At 35.6% G+C, this 21,566-nt stretch overlaps 1 protein-coding gene across 2 annotated transcripts in view; it reads left to right on the top strand.

The window, feature by feature from the left end:
- The window catches only part of epha4l (eph receptor A4, like), a 49,236-nt gene that overhangs the window by 9,629 nt on the left and 18,041 nt on the right, over positions 1-21,566 (top strand). For both annotated transcript variants that reach the window (XM_039678677.2, XM_039678676.2), the window contains exons 4-5: positions 16,613-16,768; positions 19,287-19,622. In XM_039678677.2, the coding sequence (XP_039534611.2) occupies positions 16,613-16,768; positions 19,287-19,622 (492 nt within the window). The remainder of the gene's footprint in view (positions 1-16,612; positions 16,769-19,286; positions 19,623-21,566) is intronic.

Here is a 21,566-nt window from a genome sequence, read left to right as displayed (position 1 = left end):
GTGATAAAAAATCGTGATCGTGATTTTCCTAAAAAAATCGTGATATGATATTTTTTCCATATCGCCCACCCCTAAATTAAACTATTTTCAAAGCATTTCTATTTAAAAATTGTTATGAGTTATGAGTTTAAAATGAATTAAAATTCATTTTAATACTACTTCCTTACATGCAAAATCCAATTCTGCATCATGTTTGTTAATTTCAAATTCTCTTTTACCATCCATCCATCTTTTTCCTTCTTTCAAGCGTCTGTCATCAAGTGGTAATAATAGCACTTCTGATTGGTTTATCAGCATTTGTGGTTGTATAATAATGAGGACTGAGATTGTTCCTCCCATGAGACCATTACGTGAGAACAAGAGATGTGATTACAAACAGAGAGGACGAGAGGAGAGTGCTGTCCTCAACAAAGCGCTCTCACGTAACTAAGTTCATTATAATCATACTAGTTAGGCTCTGGATTTGTAATTAACAAATTTTTGGCAACTTCATGCCACATAATAGGATGTGACTCACTCTGGATGTGTGTGAGAGGGATCGCGAGAGAAAGATGGAATGAGTTGAGGCATGTTATCAAGAATCTAAAAATGGCAGAGGGCCCCGAGTGTGATGAATGGATCCTTGGAGGAGAAAAAAATGTAATTATCTTTAAAACTGACATCTCATTCTGCCATAGATCAAGCCAAATAAGAGCCTGTGACAATAATAAATACGTGTCACACAGAAGTGTTGACAGAGAAAAGGGAAAGTAGGACTTCTCTTGTGCTTAATGACTTCTAGACATGTGCTGCTATTTGTAGATGTGCCGCGAAGACGCTCTGCAAACACTTTTCGTGGTTTCCATCGCGATGATGAGGGAAAGCCGGTGCCACCCTTGACCTTTGCCCCGAGAGGTCAAAGATCAAAGGTTACGTTCTCGATCAGGCCACAAGTGCAGTCATCTGGAGCTGTTTCAGGTTTCCTTAAGTGTGCGTCAAGTCCACGATGAGCTGAATTTTCATCCACGATGAGCTGAAATGTGTTTATTAGTTATTCGGATTATTAGCTTACATGAATATTGATGGCATTTGAATCCACATTAATTATTCTGAAAATTTAAAACTAAATAGCAACATGTTATGGGTTGTTTTCACTCTTTGCATTGATATTTTTTGTGACATTTCCAGTATTTCCTACCATGGATGTCAATGGCAATTTGATTATTTAAATCGCCACATTGTGTAACTAAATATAATAAAATGTGTATATATATATATATATATATATATATATATATATATATATATATATATGAAGAGTTCAGATGCAAAAGCCTCTAAATGCCATTTGAAATTTTCTTCTTTAATGATGATTTTTATCAAGCTTGTATATTTAAGTTCAGTGATTTCACTTAAATGGCAATGATAATTATCTATTAATTGTTATTTAAGTGAAATTACTGAACTTAAATATACAAGTTTGATAAAAATCATCATCAAAGAAGAAAATTTCAAATGGCATTTAGAGGCTTTTGCATCTGAACTCTTCATATATTTAATTAATAGTTCAGTAAACAATTGTTTTAAAAAAAGTAACAATTTTTTTTTTTTTTATTCATGTAGTTTTCTGGTTTCTCCTCCTTTATATTGCTGCTTCTTTCATTTACTTTAAAATGAGGCAATAACTTCAAATAGTGAAACACACAAATTTTGCACACCATATGGTAGGGCTGTCAAACGATTAATCGCGATTAATCACATCCAAAATCAAAGTTTGTGCTGACATAATATATGTGGGTGCACTGTATATTTGTATATATATATATGAAGAGTTCAGATGCAAAAGCCTCTAAGTGCCATTTGAAATTTTCTTCTAAAATGGTAATTTTTATCAAGCTTGTATATTTAAGTTCAGTAATTTCACTTAAATAACAATGAAGATTACCTATTAATTGTCATTTAAGTGAAATTACTGAACTTAAATATACAAGCTTGATAAAAATTGTCATTTTAGAAGAAAATTTCAAATGGCATTTAGAGGCTTTTGCATCTGAACTCTTCATATATATATATATATATATATATATATATATACACATGCTTGTATATATTTAAGAAATGTTTTCATGTAATAGATTGCACCCACATATATTATGTAAACACAAACTTTGATTTTGGATGCGATTAATCGTTTGACAGCCCTACCATATAGCCATGTCTAACGAAATCTCACACACATTTTATAGGTCTGCAACTCTGCTTGAGGACAATTTGCTGCTAAAAACATTACATTTAATGCATGTTATTTAGAAAAAGTTACCCCTGTACATACATTAGCAGTACTGTGTGAATAACAGCAATGCATTGCATGTGAAACTATCTGTGGGATGCCGTCGACACTATTGTTGGGCTTCTTCAGGGTTGACGTTGTGCTGAAAGGAATCTGCAGTTGCAATAGAGTCGGGGTTCTGTGAGAGTTTTTGGGGGGCTGAAGAAGAGGTCTTGGGCAGGTCAAAGGTCACTGACTCTTTCATCCATCTCTGACGCTTGGCTGACAGCTGGAGAGAGGAGAAATTTATTAAGACATCAAAACTCTTGACAGCTGAGGTTCCACAGGATGCCATGGAGACTCGGGAGCTGTGATCTCGGCTATATGGGCCCGATGGGGGACGGCAAGAGAGAAGCTGCTGTTTGTTCTGTGTGATTTAAAGCCGCCTGTTGCATGATCAACAACACCCACAGGACAGATACATCTTTACAGTCTCAAATTGTTTGTAAGACAGAAGTTATGTTCGAGGGAGATTTATACTTATTTCTTCTGCTTGATCTTACATGTGTCTGAGTTAAGATAAATTAGATGTTGAAATTAAAAGGATAAATAATACGATTATATATTCTTTGTCTGTCAGTTGGTTCTTTCTATTCCAAAACAGTTGCATTACTTTTGGCTTGGAGGTTTACACTTGGCCTGCAAATGCAATCTCTTTAAAATTGACCTATTATGTGCCCCTTTTCACAAGATGTAATATAAATCTATGGTGTCCCCAGAATATGTCTGTGAAATTTCAGCTCACAACATGGCATCATGACTTTTGCGTAAATATACACGCCACTTTCAAGTCAAGTACATATTATATTATTATTTATACACATTTTGAGCTATCCGCGTGTATGCGTGTATGTCTACACCGTTAAATGTCTGAGTGATTCCGTGTGTAGATCTACATGGGAGCGATATTTTTTTCCCTAGGATGGTAGGGGAAGACTCATTAATGCTATTAACCCCAGTGACGGGTAGGTTTAGGGACGGGGTTGGGGTAGGTCATATATTTATATGTACAGTAATGTAATGTTAAGACAACGGCATTCATAAACACGCTGAAAAGTGATTATGCGTGTTGATAGCATGCCAAAAATGTAAATACGAATTGTCGTGCCATACATACGCCATTTCAGGAGATCAGTCTCTAGCTCAAAACCCTCTCCAGATCATTTATTACAGCTTGTCAAATTTGCCCTTTTTTTGGTGTGAGCAAAAACGCAGTTTTTGTGTGTGTCCCTTTAACTGCAAATGAGCTGGAGCTCCCCGCCTCCGTTCAAAAGACAGCGGATCTTTTACCCCTAAAGGGCCTTTCACACAGGACGCGGTATGCGCTGCGCAGCACTATGAAACCCATTCATTTCAATGGCTTGCGCCGTGCGAACTGCGAAGGCGTTTTGTTTCTGCGTCGACCTGAGCGCAAGCGCAGCGGTGCGCACCATTGACGTCCTCGCGCGCATGCCACGGTCAAAGTTCAAAATAGTTTAACTTTTGCCGCTGCGCTCTGTGACGATTACCAGCGCGGCCAATAGAAAAGGGACATCCAAACAAACACGGAAATCAAAATGGACGAACGGCTAGTACTGTGTGTCGGAATTTCCCGACCTTTATGATAGAAGTTGAGATCGTATAGGGACATCATCAGAAAAGCTGTCATGGAGACATATCTCCATTCAAGTTGGCATGTCAAGTGTGTTTAAAATATATTTATATATATAATTTGTTCCTTTGTGTCAGCTTTAGTGTTTGAATTAAATGTTTTATTCTAAAAAGAACTGAGCTCATGATTTGTGTGTTGATTTCGATGTTTATATATATATAATATTCATATCAAGTCAGATCAAGTCACGTGCAAATCACGTTGTATCTGAAGGGCAACGCTGAACAGAGCGGCAAGCGCAGCGCATTCCGCGTCCTGTGTGAAAGGCCCTTTAGACAAACGTGGGCAAAATAGTTTTGATTTATTTTTAAAAAATACTTCCCTTGATCTGAGCGGTTCAAGACTTGGCTACTTTTCCTAAGTTTGCCTCCTGAACACACACTTTTTTTTTTACTCAATTCTACAATGTTAACTGGATGAAAAAAACCTCCCTAATCTTGTATTTGGGTCAAAAATGGGCACCCATAGAAATGAATGGGAAAAACTGTAATTTAGAGCTTTCTAAAATAAGCCAAAATAAGACACCAGGTGACAGCAAAGTCACTTCATCTTTAGGTTTTAGCTCTAAGAACTTATTGGAAAGATAAAATTAAAATTAAATAAAACTACATAGTATTCACATAGAAATAATTTACATAGAAAATATGGTACTTTTTGAAGTAAATAAATTCAAAAATACCCCCAAAATAAAAAAAAAAACACCATAAATGGATAGACAAAACTTTATCGAAGACAGTGATGTATAACATTTATAATAAATAAAAATTAGGATCACACCTGAGTCCTCTGTGCCCACATTTGTCCACAATTACAGGATTAAGGGCTATAAAGTGAATACGGTTTGAGGGCTACACGAAGAGTTTGTATGCTTTGCTCGAGCTTTTGCCATCGCGTTAGAACTGGTTGCACTGTTGTCGCATGCGAAAACCAAATGGCGGCAATGGCATGTAAAATACTTTTGTATTTTTACACCAAAGCAATACAATAGTGTTATAAATGAAGTCCATGTGGCTATTATGGCTTAAGTTTGAAAGTACCCATTTTATGTTTGATCTAATCTGAGCTGAACGAGCAATCTGTGAGTCTTTCCTCTGGGTAATGAAGGAAAGGACAGGAGCGGAAGGAATCAATCTCTCTCACCTTTTCTTCATCACTTTCCTTGTGCTTTTTTGCTCGTGCCATTTATTTGAGCTGAGGGGAAAGTCGGTGTTCCAGCTTTTTGTGGCCTCTTTTTTTTTTCTCCGACATGCCTGAGCGGTTTAACCACACACCGGGCTAAAAGGAACAGGTCAGAGTTTACCTCTGCCTGAAGAGCTCGGGACAACCCAACCCAGTTCCTCACCAGAGGAAACAGAGATAGAAAGAGTCCTGTGTGTGTGAGTCGAACATCATTACAGAGGTGTTGAGAGCTGTTTCTGGTCTGGATGGTGTTCTGTTCCCTCAGTTCTTTATCTCCAGATATCTCTCTCAACGCCGGCTCTCCGCCGTCTAAAAGGAGCGTGACAGAAGCGAGAGGGACGGCACCACCGTAACATTGATATAATGTTGCAGCTCGCTGACAGTCCCTTATATTAACCAGACTTAATGGACTCTCTGGAAGTCTTACAAGGGAACGGCAGGAGACGTGTGTTGCCTCGGCTGACCTGCTCTCTCGTTTCAGGCAAATTCAGCTCTGATTCAGTGCACTCGTACATCACCTACTCACCCTCATGTTCCTGAAAATAGGGAGCATTTAGGAAACTTCTTATTTAGAACCATGAAATTATCTATATGACATGTGCTGTGTGTTTCAGGCCATGCATTTTTCCTAAAATACCATATTTACACCTGGCGGTGAATAGTGACTTAAATTTGTGATCATATAATATGTTAAATATGTTTACTTAACTTAAAGTCTGTTATCGTGTGACTTCAGGAAATCATGCACTGGTATATCGCAAGTCATATACTATTATTATATTATTTATTTTTTTGCAGTGTTTTCACCAACACTTTCAGCCAAGTATATTTAAAATGTTTAATGCAAGAAGTACAATAAAATTATACTTGTTAATACTTGTACAAATTATACTTGAACTTTCCACACTATTGTCACGGTGTAGTGTAGGCTGAAGAAGATGAAGAGCCAAAAAGCTCCAAGACAAACTTTTACTGTAAATATAACTCCAACGGGCAAGATGAACACACACACACACACTAAGGCTATGTTTACACGGAAACGATTCTGAAGAGAAAACGCAAAAGTGGCGTTGCGTTATCATTTTTTATTCTGCGTTTAGACGACTGTTTTGGGTGGGAAATCCGTGTGCATATGGTGACGCAAAAGTAGGGTTGGGTATCGAGAATCGAGTATCGATTGGAACCGGGACTAACTTTTCATTTTTCCCGGAATCGTTCAAAAGTTAAAATTTTGATTCCTAGTTTCGATATTCACAGTCCGCCGACCGGAAGAAGAAACCGCTGAACAACACCAACGAAGAAGCATCTACCGGAAGTGTTGGCATAACCACGCGAGTCGAACATGAGTACCTGACGTCGGCGGTCCAATGTGTGGCTTCACTTTTCTAAAAATAACGAAATCTCGGCAAAATGCAAAATTTGTGACAAAAGGAGTATTTGTGACAGAAGGAGTATTTCCTTCAGAAAGGCCGTTGGTTAGCAAGGTTAGCTAAACTTTTTTGACCCTGCCTCTTAAAAGAATCGTAATCGAGAATCGTTGGGAACCGGAATCGAAACAAGGAATCGGAATCGGAATCCGAATCGTTCAAATTCAAACGATACCCAACCCTACGCAAAAGTGTGTGAAATTCAATGTAGTATGCACTCCAGGCGGCTAGGTGGCGATGTGAAGCACTGCCACACAACAACACAGTCCGCGCGCCTGCATACAACCTTCACTGTCAAGCAGACTTTCGCGGTTTTACCCCTTTATATTAGAACGCGGCGGTGGAGCGTTTTTAAGATTTCCACTCTGGTGGGTGGTTTCACTTTCTTGTGTTTTTAAAGGGTTATTTCACCCAAAAATGAAAATTCTGTCAGTATTTACTCACCCTCATGTTGTTCCAACCCCGTAAGACCTTCGTTCATCTTCGGAACACAAATTAACGAACGAAGTGAACGAAGGTCTTACGGGGTTGGAACAACATGAGGGTGAGTAAATATTGACAGAATTTTCATTTTTGGGTGAACTAACCCTTTAAGCTCCAAAAACGTTGTCACCGTGTAAATGAAAGGCACAGCCGATAAAATATTTTTACGTTTTTACGTTTTCACTCGCGAACGTTCTCGTGTAAACAGGGCCTTAATAACACCGAGAACGGACAAAGACTGTCTGAACTGAAAGGGACCAAATACAAACACTGATGGACACAGATTAACAGAAACAAGGTGCCACCAATGATGATTAACGAGACACAGGTGGAACTGATGATGAACTAAATGACCGTAACCATAGAAACAGATGAGGCAGGAAAACAGAACAAAGGTAGTCATGTGACTAGGGGTGACTGTGACAACTACTATATGGCATTCTGTGCATTTTTCTAAAATATATATTTTAACTGGGTTTAATAGCGACTAAATTTGTAAGCTCTCACATTAAAGGAGTAGTTCACTTTAAAAAAAAATTTTTGCTGATAATTTACTCACCCCCATGTCATCCAAGATGTCTATGTCGTTCTTTCTTCAGTCAAAAATAAATTAAAGTTTTTGATGGAAACATTCCAGGATTTTTCTCCATATAATGGAATTCAATGGGAACCAAACGGTTCAAGGTACAAAAAGACAGTTTCAGTGCAAACTGTTCAAAGGGCTTTAAACGATTCCAGACGATGAATAAGGGTCTTATCAAGTGAAACGATCGCTCATTTAATAAAAAATAACAAAGTTTAAGTTTTAAAAGCTCAAATGGTCGCCTTGCTCAGTTCTGTGATGCTTGTTCATTACTCTCCTGTTCATCAAAATGAACGAATCTTTTTCCGAGTCAATTCGTTCATTTTGTTCATTGAATGAACTACTCCTTTAAGTTCAAAGTTGACTTCAGCAAACTTGGTATATAGTACATGGTAAGTACAGTACGTTGCTTTTTAGGTACTTTGCCACCTTTTTTAAAGCTTGAAACTTTGTAGTCCCCATTCATTGTTACTGGATGCAAAAAAAAGGCAACTAGGCAACTTTTTTTTAATGTGTCATTTTGTGCTTCATGCATCAAAAAAAAAAGTCAAATGTACTGTTTTTGCATGAAAACTGTGTCGCTGCTTTAGTCATTTCCGATAATGTGGTTTGGCGTTAGGACAAGTTGTAGTGTTTTAACCATCAGTGTTGGGTTTCGGGTATCTCGCTGGAAGTTCTGTATTGTTTTCTCTCGCGCGCTCACTTTCCTTCTGCCTTTGAATTTGTCTTTTATTTTCTGTCAAGAGGGGGTTAAAAAGACAGAGAGAGAGATAGACATGCAGTAAGAGGAAGGGGGAACAACAATAGACAGAAAGACAGCGAGAATAAAGGAGGTGATCGCAGAGAAAAACAGATTTGTCAGCACACAGGGAAGGTCAGCGCCCTCCTCTCAGACAGGAAAAGACGAGAGAATGAAAAGGAGCTGATGTCTAGTGAAAGAGAGGTTTTTAGGTGGTCTTTGATTTCTTTTCCTCATCATTCACTTCGCGTTCCCTTTAAACATCCCTTTGATGTGATGACAGACGCTGTCTCTTTCTCCCTCTCTCGCTGCGCTCTCCTGTAACAATGGGCTGTGATTGCGAGGTTTTGAGTAGAAATCTTAAGCTCGTCAAACCGTAGGAGGTGTGTAGGTGGTCTTTTCTCAGTTTGAGGCGTCTTTGTGATGGCATGATGGATGTAAAGAGGTGTAAAAACTTAATGCATTAGATAGATACTCTTTTAATACAGTGAGAAAGTCTGGTCCAAAACCTAGTGAACTGAACTCCCTTGCTCTTCTAAGGCAGCATTGTAATGCTCTGGTAAGCAACAAAAAAGAAACATAGTACACACAAATATCATTGAACTATTTTTTTTTTTTTTTAAGGATTATTGCATACATATTTTTCTGCAAAGCATCCATGTACATGTTACATGGATTTGAAATACAGCATATGGGTGCTGGCTGTCTTTTGGAGCAGGGATAACATCCGGATTATTTCTATGATGTCCTAAAATTAAGTCCTCGCTATATTTTGAAACAGATCCATACTAATTTGTAGCACAAACAGACGTCAGTGATTTAGCAATTGACCCACACTGAAGCTTCAGGCACAAAGAGGTTCAATATCATTGACATATTTGTTTATGTCTGCCTAATAATTTACTGTATAAGCATACATTGATCACAGTGTTTCTGAATGAATGTATATATAGTATATATATATACGTGTATTTTTTTTTTTTTTTTTAGGCAGTGCAAGGAACCATAACTTTTCACCAAAATGCCATTGAAGCCAAGAACATTCAAAATATTCAATGTAAGAAGTTAAATATAAAAATTGCACCATAGGCATCAGTCGTTTTATATTTTCCACACTGTTTATAATATAATATCTAGGGATGGGCAACGATTAATCGCGATTAATCACATCCAAAATAAAAGTTTTTGTTTACATAATATATGTGTGTGCATAATTAATTTGTATATATAAATACCCATACATGCACGTATATATTTAAGAAAAATGTGTAATTAATATATCAAATATTTATATTTATATATAATATTAATTATGTATAAATATATATAAAGCATATACATGCAAATATTTCTTAAATATATACATTCATGTGTGTGTATTTATACAAATTAATTATACACACCACACACATATATTATATAAACACAAACTTTTATTTTGGATGCGATTAATCGCGATTAATCGTTGCCCATCCCTATAATATAATATAATATAATATAAGAATATTTTAATTTATAACGCATTGTTTTATATAGAATATATTTTATTTTTATGTAAAAAATTATATATTGTTTACGTTTATATTTATTTAAGACTCAGCGACTTGTTATTGCGTTATGATGCAGTCAAATCATTGAAATAGATTTTGAATCAAATAATTGAAACTAACAGTTTGAACTGATTCACAGAAATGAATCAACTTGCCCAACTCAAAGCCCAGCCCTAATGCACATATGACAACATACCATAGACTTCTATTGTTTGTCTTCTATTGTTGCTATAGAGAAACGGCTATTGAATATTTCGAATTCAATATTCTAAACTATATTGAATGTTTGTATCACTGAAACAGTTTTTTATTATATTCATGAAGGTTTTTTTACCTTTGAGAATTGATTGAGAACTGACCATGTGTCTCGGTCAAGAGAAAGTAACAAAGGTCAAAGGTCAAAATAAGAGAGTTTGTCATGTCACTGCTGCCGTATTCATCATGTTGCTCCGCAAGCATCATTACGTTCGCGTCGTGTACGTGTTTGTACTAAAGGTGTGTTTTAATTGTGTTTGTTTTCCCAACAAATCAATAGAAACGTACCGAATTCCCTGCTGTTCTCCCACTTCCTATAAACACACACATACACACACATGCACAATGGAAGGTGTTGCAACTCCAGACAGTCTGTCGTCCCGCATTTCCAGAGTTTTAGATAAACAAACTAAAAATACACACCCTCATTTTTTTTTTACCCTGATCCTATACGTCACATTACACACATGGTATCAAAACAGAAAACTCATCCCATGATATATCATGCTATCAGTGTGTGACATTTTTTGTAGGGAATGTCAGAAATGTTTTTTTTGCATGAAGAGTATTTATAGATTCACCTGAAAACACACCATGTGTGTGTCTGTGTTTGTGTGTGTCTGTGTTGGTGTGTGTCTGTGTTGGTGTGTGTGTGTGTGACTCATTTGCATATCCCTCAGTGCCAAAACTTCCTGTATTAGAAAACACTGCCACAACTTTTCATGTTTAACAATATATGCAGACCTTGCCAGAAACACACTCATCTCTCTCTAATCACTCCATTCTTTTCTTTTCATGGTAGTTTCTATTAAAACCCTGTGGTTTTATTAATTGCGTTGGGATTTTAAAGACCCCTGCAGACCTACAGGGTGTATGCGATTTCACCACAGATAAACACACAGTAAATTTTGTGAAATTCCTCTCTCTGAATGGTGGAAGTTGGTGTACGTGTTCAGGAGAGCATGAAGTTCAGCTCATTTCAGGAAGCCTTGCATCAATTACCTTCTAAAACCTGCCAAATCTATTTTATTAAAGCAACAAGCTTTGACACAATATACCAACAGCATTGTGGTTTCATAATGTATATTAATAAATAATTCAGCCACACCTTTGATGAAGTAAATGACGTGTTCATGTTGAGTGTTGTTGAGGAGAGGTCAAGCTCAGGTGCATGTCAATGCATGTCAAATTTACACTGCAGGAAAGCGCTTCTGAAATATAATTTTGGTGTATTTAGTTTACAGACTGTTTAATGTTGCTCAGAGGAGGCATGAATGCATTTGCACAGCAATTCTAACTGTATATGTATATATCACACTGTAAAAAAAATTAATTCAAGATTTGTTATCACAACATTTTTTCCTTTGTCAAATCAACTTAAATAATTTATTTGGTTGAGGTAACTTATTATTTTGAGTTTCTGATGAGTAAATCAGTCTCCTTCATTGCATTAACTCACTTTTTTCAGTTCAATCAACTTAAAATTTTAAGGCAACCAGGTTACTTACTTTTTTAAGTTAAACCAACAATAGTTTTTTACAGTGCAGGTTAAAATGACCTTTTGGTGATATGACGGTCAAATATCACCTCTTAATTGGTCAAGTTGAGGAAAACTGGAGGCAGGCTATGTAACATCATATTATACAATATTTCAGTATTGTATTGATATTGTGATTAGCTTTTGTTGTTTTATTTTTTCCGATTCTTATTTTATTTTTATTTTTTAATTTAGTTTTTCAATATTTTTTGTACATTTGATTTACCAAGCAAATTGATATTTTTGAATATTGTGAATATGAATAGGGTTGGGTATCGTTTGAATTTGAACGATTCCGATTCTGATTCCGATTCCTTGTTTCGATTCCGGTTCCTAACGATTCTCGATTCCGATTCTTTTAAGAGGCAGGGTCAAAAAAGTTTAGCTAACCTTGCTAACCAACGGTCTTTCTGAAGGAAATACGCCTTCTGTAAGAATACTCCTTTTGTCACAAAGTTTGCATTTTGCCGAGATTTCGTTATTTTTAGAAAAGTGAAGCCACACTTTGGATCGCCGACGTAAGCTACTCATGCGTGCTCATGCCAACACTTCCGGTAGACGCTTCTTCGTTGGTGTTGTTCAGCGGTTTCTTCTTCCGCTCGGCGGACTGTGAATATCGAAACTAGGAATCTAAAATTTTAACTTTTGAACGATTCCGGAAAAAACGAAAAGTTAGTCTCGGTTCCAATCGATACTCGATTCTCGATACCCAACCCTAAATATGAATGAATATTTTTTTTGTTGTTGTTGCTCACAGGTAGTTCTTTTATAACTCAGTTCCTAGTTATATTTCATTTAAGTTCAAAGGTTGTCTCAGATGATTCTTAACCAAATAGTAAGATTTTAGAGCTAAAAAATAAATGTCGATAGCAGCTCAGATCATTTGGTGAATTTGATGAGAAATACCTGTTTTTTTTTATCTGATATCTTGCTGAATCTGAATTGATTTAATGGCTTTCTATGAGCAACAGTTGAGATATTACGAAGATCTCATGTGATCCTTTTCTCTGCTTGGGTAGTGAAGATGCCAGATGAGGACCGGTATCAGAAACTCCACATGCCCGTCGATATCTACTCAAGATTTAAAGGAGATGTGCTTTAGCTCAGGTTAATATTATTACTAGAGCTCGTCGGAGGCATCGGGAGATGGACGACTTCCTCTGGTAATGAGAATAGAGTTTGTTAAGGTGAAGTCGGGCTTGCATGAATCGGTTAGTGTTGCTGGCCTCAGGGTGGGGTCAAGGTCAACATGTGGAGCGAGTGAGTCATCAATCAATGTGATCCGCTCGCCCTCCGCATGTTTGTCATCAATCACACTGATGGACCTGTGTGTGTGTGTGTGTGGTGGGTTGGGGGGAGGGAAAAGGGGGGTCAGAGGTAATTGTTAATTAGTGACTAAACCATGTAGAACAACAGATGCCAGACCATGAAACAAGAAGCCAATTGATGTGTGTGTGTGTGTGTGATCTTCCATGTCCTTAGGAGAGGAACCTGATCTTGATGTTTTTGTCTAAAAAAATCCTAGTGCTCTGTAAACCATCATTACACACACACACACACACACACACACACACACACACACACACACACACACACACACACACACACACATTTATCTAGCTATCTAAATTGAGACTTCCCATTGACTTCTGTTTTTCTTAAAGGGATAGTTCACCTGAAAGTGATCTCCTTATCATATCACACCAAATATTTTTTTTATTTTTTTGTGGGGAAAACTAATGTTCAAGTTGAAAACAACTTTTAATCTTCCTTATGTTCTTTTGTGGACTTAAATTTCAATCCTCAGTTCCTCTAGTAAAGTTTTATTCATCAAATAATCTTTATAAAAATGATCACGGTTTCCACTATAATATTAAGCAGCACAACTGTTTTCAACATTGATAATAATAATAATAAATGTTTCTTGAGCTGCAAATCATCATATTATACTGATTATACTGATTTCTGAAGGATCATGTGACACTGAAGTAATGATGCTGAATATTCAGCTTTACCATCACAGGAATAAATTACATTTTACAATATATTCAAATTAGTTAACAGTTATTTTAAATTGTAATAATAATGTATGGTTGATTATATAAATGCAGCCTTGGTGAGCATAAGAGACTTCTTTCAAAAAATCATTACAAAACATGACCTCAAACCTTTGACCGGTAGTGTTTCATAGACGAAAAAGTCAAACAGATTTGACATACAAATAAAATGCAAGTAAATAATGCCAGAATTTTCATTTCAAATGCATAATTTATCCTCTTAACATGAGCGTCTGTGCTGTATAAGATGAAGACTGAGAAATAAGTGACACATTTTAGAGGTGATTAAAGAAAATCAGAACAAGACAAGACATTCGGGATGTTGTTTAATTAAAAGTATAAGACGCTCATAAAGACGCTGTGTGTGTGTGTGTGAGTATTTTGAGGAGCGATTTTCAGTCCACCCACTGCAGCAGTCCGTCTCTCAGCGTCTCACTAATGGAAAGACGTTGATTTGAGGGGTCAGAAATGTTACTGATACGCTGACACGACTGGTTACTGACACGGCTGGAATGTGTGTTGGAAACCAGAAGACGCTTTTCTTTGTCCCGTTATCTCAGAGGGTCTTGTCATGTAGTGTGTGTTTGGATGTCTGCGAAGGTTTTTCTCTACAGAAAAGCTCATTCAGTTCAGTGAAGATTAAGTTCAGTGGGAAGAGCGAATGAGAGATGATTTCCTCTTCCTTTGGCGTCTCCTGCACCTCTGGATCAATCTTAAACCGAGATTAGAGTCCGAGATTGATGGTGATAATCTGTTCCCTTCATTAGGATTAGCAGAGGAGCATCTAAGAGCCTTAGGAGATCCTTGTGCCGTTTAGTTTTTCCTTCCAGTTTCTGTTCACTTGTATTTCTCAAGTTCTTCTTTACTCCTAGAGTTTCCAGCAACATTTAACCTTATAAAGCCTGTATTTATATATATATATATATATATATATATATATATATATATATATACATATATACATACATATACTGTATATATATATACACACACCTTGTGTCGTCTGATTGATAGTTTATACGTTCTTATCAAGTAAAAGGCATTTTAGTATCATTCTAAAAATGTGCAATTTTGGGTCACTTTTTTGTATTAAAATACTGTTGTTGTTTTTTTAAGCTGATCAATTACTGAATTTAATGTTTTGTTTTGAAGAATCATGTTAAAATGTGAATAACAAATATGATACATTAGGCTCTTGAATGTTTATTAGTACTTCTCTCAAACATCATTGTATTGCATTGCATTATATGTGTTGCTCCTAAAATATAGAGCTCTGATCATTTTATAATTTATAAATAAATAAACTTTCATTTTAATTATAGAGCTCTGATAATATATTCTTACTAAGACATATATTATTGGCAGATAACAACTGATATGCATGTGAGATCTTAATGTTTGACTATAACAGCATCTGCTCCAAATTGCATATTTTTTGCAATTTTGGGCCCCATCTGAGCTCCATATTGTCACTATATCATACCATAAAAGCCTGACATTTCTGATTCTCAAAAAAAAAAAAAAAAAAATCATATAAAAACTTTTAAAAAAAATTTTTTCTTTCTTTTTTAAACAATTAATTTTTTTTCATATGTCTTGCTTTAAAGGGTAAGCATGCATGCATGACTTCCTTTGTGTTCGTATTATATGTGATATCGTTAAATGCAAATAAAAAAACATTTGCATTTTTAAATTAGTTAATAAGGGGCCGTTTACACACAAATTTTTCCGTTTTTAGTTGAAAACGGCTGTGTTTTAACAGCATTTGGGGGGCCTGAAAATGCAAAGTTTTAAAAAAGTGTTTCAAAGTGCAAAATTTAAAAATAAATAAATAAATACTATTATCGTCTCTGTGTAAAACTACAAAAGCACAAATTTGTGAAAGCGTTGACATCATCCACATGCGTATTACGTGTTCAATCTATAGGCGTGCAATTATAGTTTCTTTACAAAGTGACATCGGCAACTACTGGCCTGACATGAACAATACAGCGTTTTAGTCGTTTTCACAGATCATGTGAACGGGGATCATTTTGAAAGGGTTGTACGTGAAAAATGCAAATTGAATACGTTTCCATTTTCTCGTGTAAACATCTTTAAATACATGACTTTTGGGTGGAACTCATTTATTATCAGTTTGCAATCCCATTCATGGCTACTTCTCAATGGGTATTAATGCAACAAAATGCTTTTTGCTATCATATGTTTTAGTTACCACATCCACCAGCTGGAGAGAACAGGATCATGCTAACCAGCCAAACCTTGACCTCATGTTCCCATTGTTTCTGTTTGGTCTCTGGAGTCGGGGAGAAGTTTATAGTAGTGTGCTGGAGTCTACGGCATCTTTCATCCTCCCAATCCTCATCCATATGTACACAGACGTCTAAACACTGAGTGATGATCACGTGTGTGTGCACGTAAATGAGTGATAAGGGCGATGAAACGCAGTGTTTTTCAGGCAGGGAGGAGTAGGAGGACACGACACGCTAGATTATTTAAACATCACGCATTCTTTATTTATGATGTCAAAACATGTTTTACTCAGATAGATGGATGGGAGAATTAAAGGTGACTGGTGCATGCTGGGAAAACACCCAGAATTCCTCATTCATCATCCTCTGTCTCTCGCTCTCTTGACTTCACCTCCCTTTCCTGGCTTTTCTCTCCATCTTAAATGCATCACTGTTTTGTGTGTGGAAAACTGGCGGCTTTTCATCTTCCACCTTTGTCTGCTTATATACTTTATAATCATTTCATAATCTAATCATATAATAATGTGATTCACAGGTGTTATCTGTATTTACACAGAGTTAACGTCATCCTGTGTGTCTCTTCTCTCGTAGTGTGTAAGGTGGGCTACTACAGGTCTCTTTCTTCAGACGTTGGTTGTCGTAAATGTCCACTGCACAGTTACTCCATGAAAGAAGGAGAAACTTCCTGTGATTGTGACCAGGGATATTACAGATCGGAGACCGATCCGGCTGCCATGCCTTGTACACGTGAGTTAAACGCAAACATACGCACCAGTTTGAGGTGGGTGAACACGTTTTTGGAAACTGCTATGATGGTGATTTGCATGGACCTTGGAGTACCATGTAAATGGGTATTTGTGAGTTTAAATATTTTACTTTTAAATGTATTATAATATTTGACTATATTGGGTTAAGTAGAAAAGTTTCCATTTATTACACTTCTTTATTAATAAAAAAATTAGGGCTGTCAAACGATTAATCGCGATTAATCGCATCCAAAATAAAAGTTTGTGTTTATATTATATATGTGGGTGCACTGTGTATAATTATTATATATATATATATATATATATATATATATAAATACACACACATGCATGTATATTTAAGAAAAAAATATTATTTATATATATAAAATATTTATATTTATGTTTAATATAAATCTATATAATACATGAAAATATTTCTTAAATATAAACAAGCATGTGTGTGTATTTATATATATATATATATATATATATATATATATATATATATAAAATAATTATACACAGTGCACCCACCTATATTATGTAAACACAAACTTTTATTTTGGATGCGATTATTCATGATTAATCGTTTGACAGCCCTAAAAAAATATATTTTTTTAAAACCTGATGTCCATCTTGAATAATTTATACCTGTATAATGTACTTTAATTTCAAAATTAAATTAGAATTTATTACAAATTAGCTTTAAAGGTACAATATGTACTATTTTGTAATAAAATATTGTAATTTTGTAATAAAATATCCAAAAATCACTTGCACAGTGGGATATATATTCCTGTAGTTGTGCACTTACAATATCCCAAAAGTCTCCAATGATTTTTTATTTCAGAAAAATCACAAATTTAAAAAAGTGGCCGTCCCGGAAAAAAATGTCGCCTGTCAATGACGCAATATCCGTGCTATCCTCGGTTTCCGTTAATACTGCCATAGCAATGACGTAACCATGGCGACAGACGACGACAACTACGTAGTGCGTAACGTTTAGCGGCACGCTGTTGTTGTTTCGTTCAAACATTATGGACCATAGCAAGCAGACTTTGGGACAAACAAGGAGAACTAAAATGAGGATCAATATCAGCGTGGCGTTTTTGAGATGCCGCGAGCTCCACGTCCGTGTCTTGGACGTGATTGCGCTTAACGAGTCACGACTTGACAGCTTAATTAGACAAGTGAGCAAACTCTCTTGTGGCAAAAAAATCGTACATATTGTGCCTTTAAAAGGAAAAAAGAGCTGAGCATATTGTCTGAAAAAAGTAAATAAAGAAATAACTAATTGAAAGCAAAATCTGTAATGTATGTCGTGCATGGGCATGTGATTATTTCTGTTCTCATCCTTTTATGTGCAGCAGATGTTCCTCACATCAAATAAATTAATTTAAATGAGACTGTATCAGTCTCACTCGACCAGCTGTCCGTCTGTCCTCTCTCTCTCTCTCTCTTCCATACTAATGACCAGCTCTGTCTCTTTGTATAACAGACGCTGTTTTTCCTCTCCTTCTGTTTTAGTTTTTTTCTCTCATCCTCCTATTCATTGGGGATGAAACATTTTAACGTATACAGAACGGCACACACAGACACAGACACTAATACAATTTAACTATGGAACAATAATAACTGTGGCTCATCCAATCAGAATTTACATAATTCTGATTGTTTTACAATAAATATTTACAGTAAAATATTTATGTAACATGTAAATTTATATATATATATATATATATATATATATATATATATATAAGGCTGCATTTATTTGATCAGAAATACAGTAAAAACAGCAATATTGTGAAAAATTATTATTATTATTACAGATTGAAAATAACAAATTTCTTTTGCAATATATTTTATAATGTAATTCATTCTGTGATCAAAGCTGTATTTTCAACATCAGTGTCACATGCTCATTCAGAAATGAGTATAATATGCTGATCTGCTGCTAAAGAAATATTTCAAATTATTATCAGAGCTGAAAACAGTTTTGCTCGTTAATATTTTTGTGGAAACATACATGTTATTTAGAAATAAACTAGGGCTGTCAAACGATTAATTAATCCAAAATAAAAGTGTGTGTGCACTGTGTATAATTATTTATATATATATATATATATATATATACACACACACATATATATATATATATATATATATATAAATTCACACTCATGCTTGTATATATTTAAGAAATATTTTATAATAAAAATAATTTAAATTATATATAAATAATGTTTTTTTCTTAAATATACATGCATGTGTGTGTATATATATATATATATATATGTATATATATATACAAAATAATTATACACAGTGCACCCACATATATTATGTAAACACAAACTTTTTTTTTGGATGCGATTAATCGCGATTAATCGTTTGACAGCCCTAAAATAAACCAATTTTCCAGAATATCTCTAGCTAAATGAAACTGCAGCCTATTTGTATGTGAGGGATATGCACTCAGACTCTGAATGTCTTTCCCTCTGTGTTTATGGCAGGTCCTCCATCCGCTCCACACAATCTGATATCTAATGTCAACGAGACGTCTGTGCTGCTGGAATGGAGTCCGCCCATCTCCTCCGGAGGCCGCCAGGATCTCACCTATAACGTGGTGTGTAAGCAGTGTGTGCGAGACACGCAGAGATGCGCGATGTGCGGGGACGACGTGCGATACTCTCCGCAGCGTCTAAGTCTGCGCTCCACGCGGGTGTCCGTTCACCAGCTGCAGGCGCACACCAACTACACCTTCCAGATCTGGGCCGTCAACGGGGTGTCCAAACACAACCCCAGCCTGGAGCAGGCCGTGTCCGTCACGCTCACCACCAACCAGGCTGGTAAGTGCAAGTGTGTGTGTGTGTGTGTGTGTGTGTCTCCAAATTTATGTTCAAATTTAATCAGGTGTCATGTTTGCATGCATGCTACTGGCCAAAAGTTTACAATAATAAAATATTTTTATTTTGAAATACATTGATAGGCTGCATTTATTCGATCAAAAAATATACTAAAAACTGTAATATTGTGAAATATTATTACAATTTAATGTTTTCTATTGTAATATATTTTAACCCTAAAACCGTATTCTGGACAAATGTGGGCAAAATAGTTTTGATTTATTTTTAAAAAATACTTCCCTTGATCTGAGTGGTACAAGACTTTTCTTGGCTAAGGCTACTTTTCCTAAGTTTTCCTGAACACACACAATTTTTTTTTTTACTCAATTCTACAATGTTAAGTGGGTGAAAAAAAGCTCCTTAATCTTGTATTTGGGTCAAAAATGGACACCCATTGAAATTAATGGGAAAAACGGAAATTTAGAGCGTTCTAAAATAAGCCAAAATAAGACACAAGGTGACAGCAAAGTCACTTCATCTTTAGGTTTTAGCTCTAAGAACTTATTGGAATGATATTTTAATGTAGTTAAAAAAATAAATAAATAAAACATAAAAATAAGCATAATTTACATAGAAAATATGGTACTTTTTGAAGTAAATAAATTCAAAAATACCCCCAAAATAAAAAACACCACCATAAATGGATAGACAAAACTTTATCAAAGACAGTGATATAACATTTATAATAAATAAAAATTAGGATCACACCTGAGTCCTCTGTGCCCACATTTGTCCACAATTACAGGATTAATGGCTATAAAGTGAATATGGTTTGAGGGCTACAATGTATTTTATTCCTGTAATGGTAAAGCTGAATTTTCAGCATCAACACTCCAGTGTTCAGTGTCACATGATCCTTCAGAAATCAGTCTAATATGATGATTTGAGGCTCAAGAGATATTTCTGATTATTATCATTCTTTAAAACATTTTCACATCTGCTCGATATTTGAGTTGAAATCGATTGAAATTTATGTTTTAACTTTCTATTTGGCTAAGAATTTGATTTTGTTTTTGTAATATAATATTTAATATAATATTAAGCATTAAAAAAACGTTTGCAACATACAATTCATATTTGAGCACCAATAATAATTGAGCAAATCAGCTGATTTGATGCTGGAAATTCATCTTTGATTACACAAATAAATTACATTAAAATGGAAAATAGTTATTTTAAATTTAAAATAATATTTCACAATATTACTGTATTTTAGATCAAATGAATGTAGCCCTGGTGAGCAGAAGAGACATTTTTTCAAAAACTTTTTCACAAGAGAAAACATTTCACAAGGTTCAATTTCACTCGTCTAATCAACTATGGAGAACTTCTGCATGACCTTTCTGCTCCATTACAAACACACACACATGTAGAGCGTCAAATACACTCTATTTTGATTCATGACTGTGTGAGTGTGTGTGTGTGTAATTGCCGACTTGTGATATGCGGTCTGTGCTCTTGATGGTGTCTTGGGTTTCCATCGGAATAGAGCGTTAGCTGGAGATCCGGAACTTTCTGTGACAACCCAAGCCTGTAAATCAGCCTGAGGGATCGCAGTGTGCAGTTTAGGGTGTAGGGCGTAGTGTGGAAGGGTGGGGTTTTGTCATGCATTGACGTGCCTTTGGCTACAGAACATAAGACCTCAATATATGTGTCCTACTTAGACGTGCACTGGGCAGTTGTGTGTGTGTGTGTGTATACAATAATTAACATATGCTTCTTAACGTATATGCTACTGACATAGTTATACACAAAACATAATATATTCCTGCTGTCGTAGTCAGATTTTTAAAAGTTTCGTGGAATTGGAAGCTGCGTAAAATCTCCTTATACTAAAAAATGCTGGGTTATTTCAACCCAAATTTGGGTCAAATATGGACAAACCCA

This window comes from Pimephales promelas, chromosome 16 (genome assembly GCF_988280905.1).
Source record: "Pimephales promelas chromosome 16, fPimPro1.hap1.1, whole genome shotgun sequence".
Classification (NCBI taxonomy): Eukaryota; Metazoa; Chordata; class Actinopteri; order Cypriniformes; family Leuciscidae; genus Pimephales; species Pimephales promelas.
The sequence above is the reverse complement of the archived record's forward strand: the minus strand, read 5'-3'. Positions and strand labels throughout refer to the sequence as shown.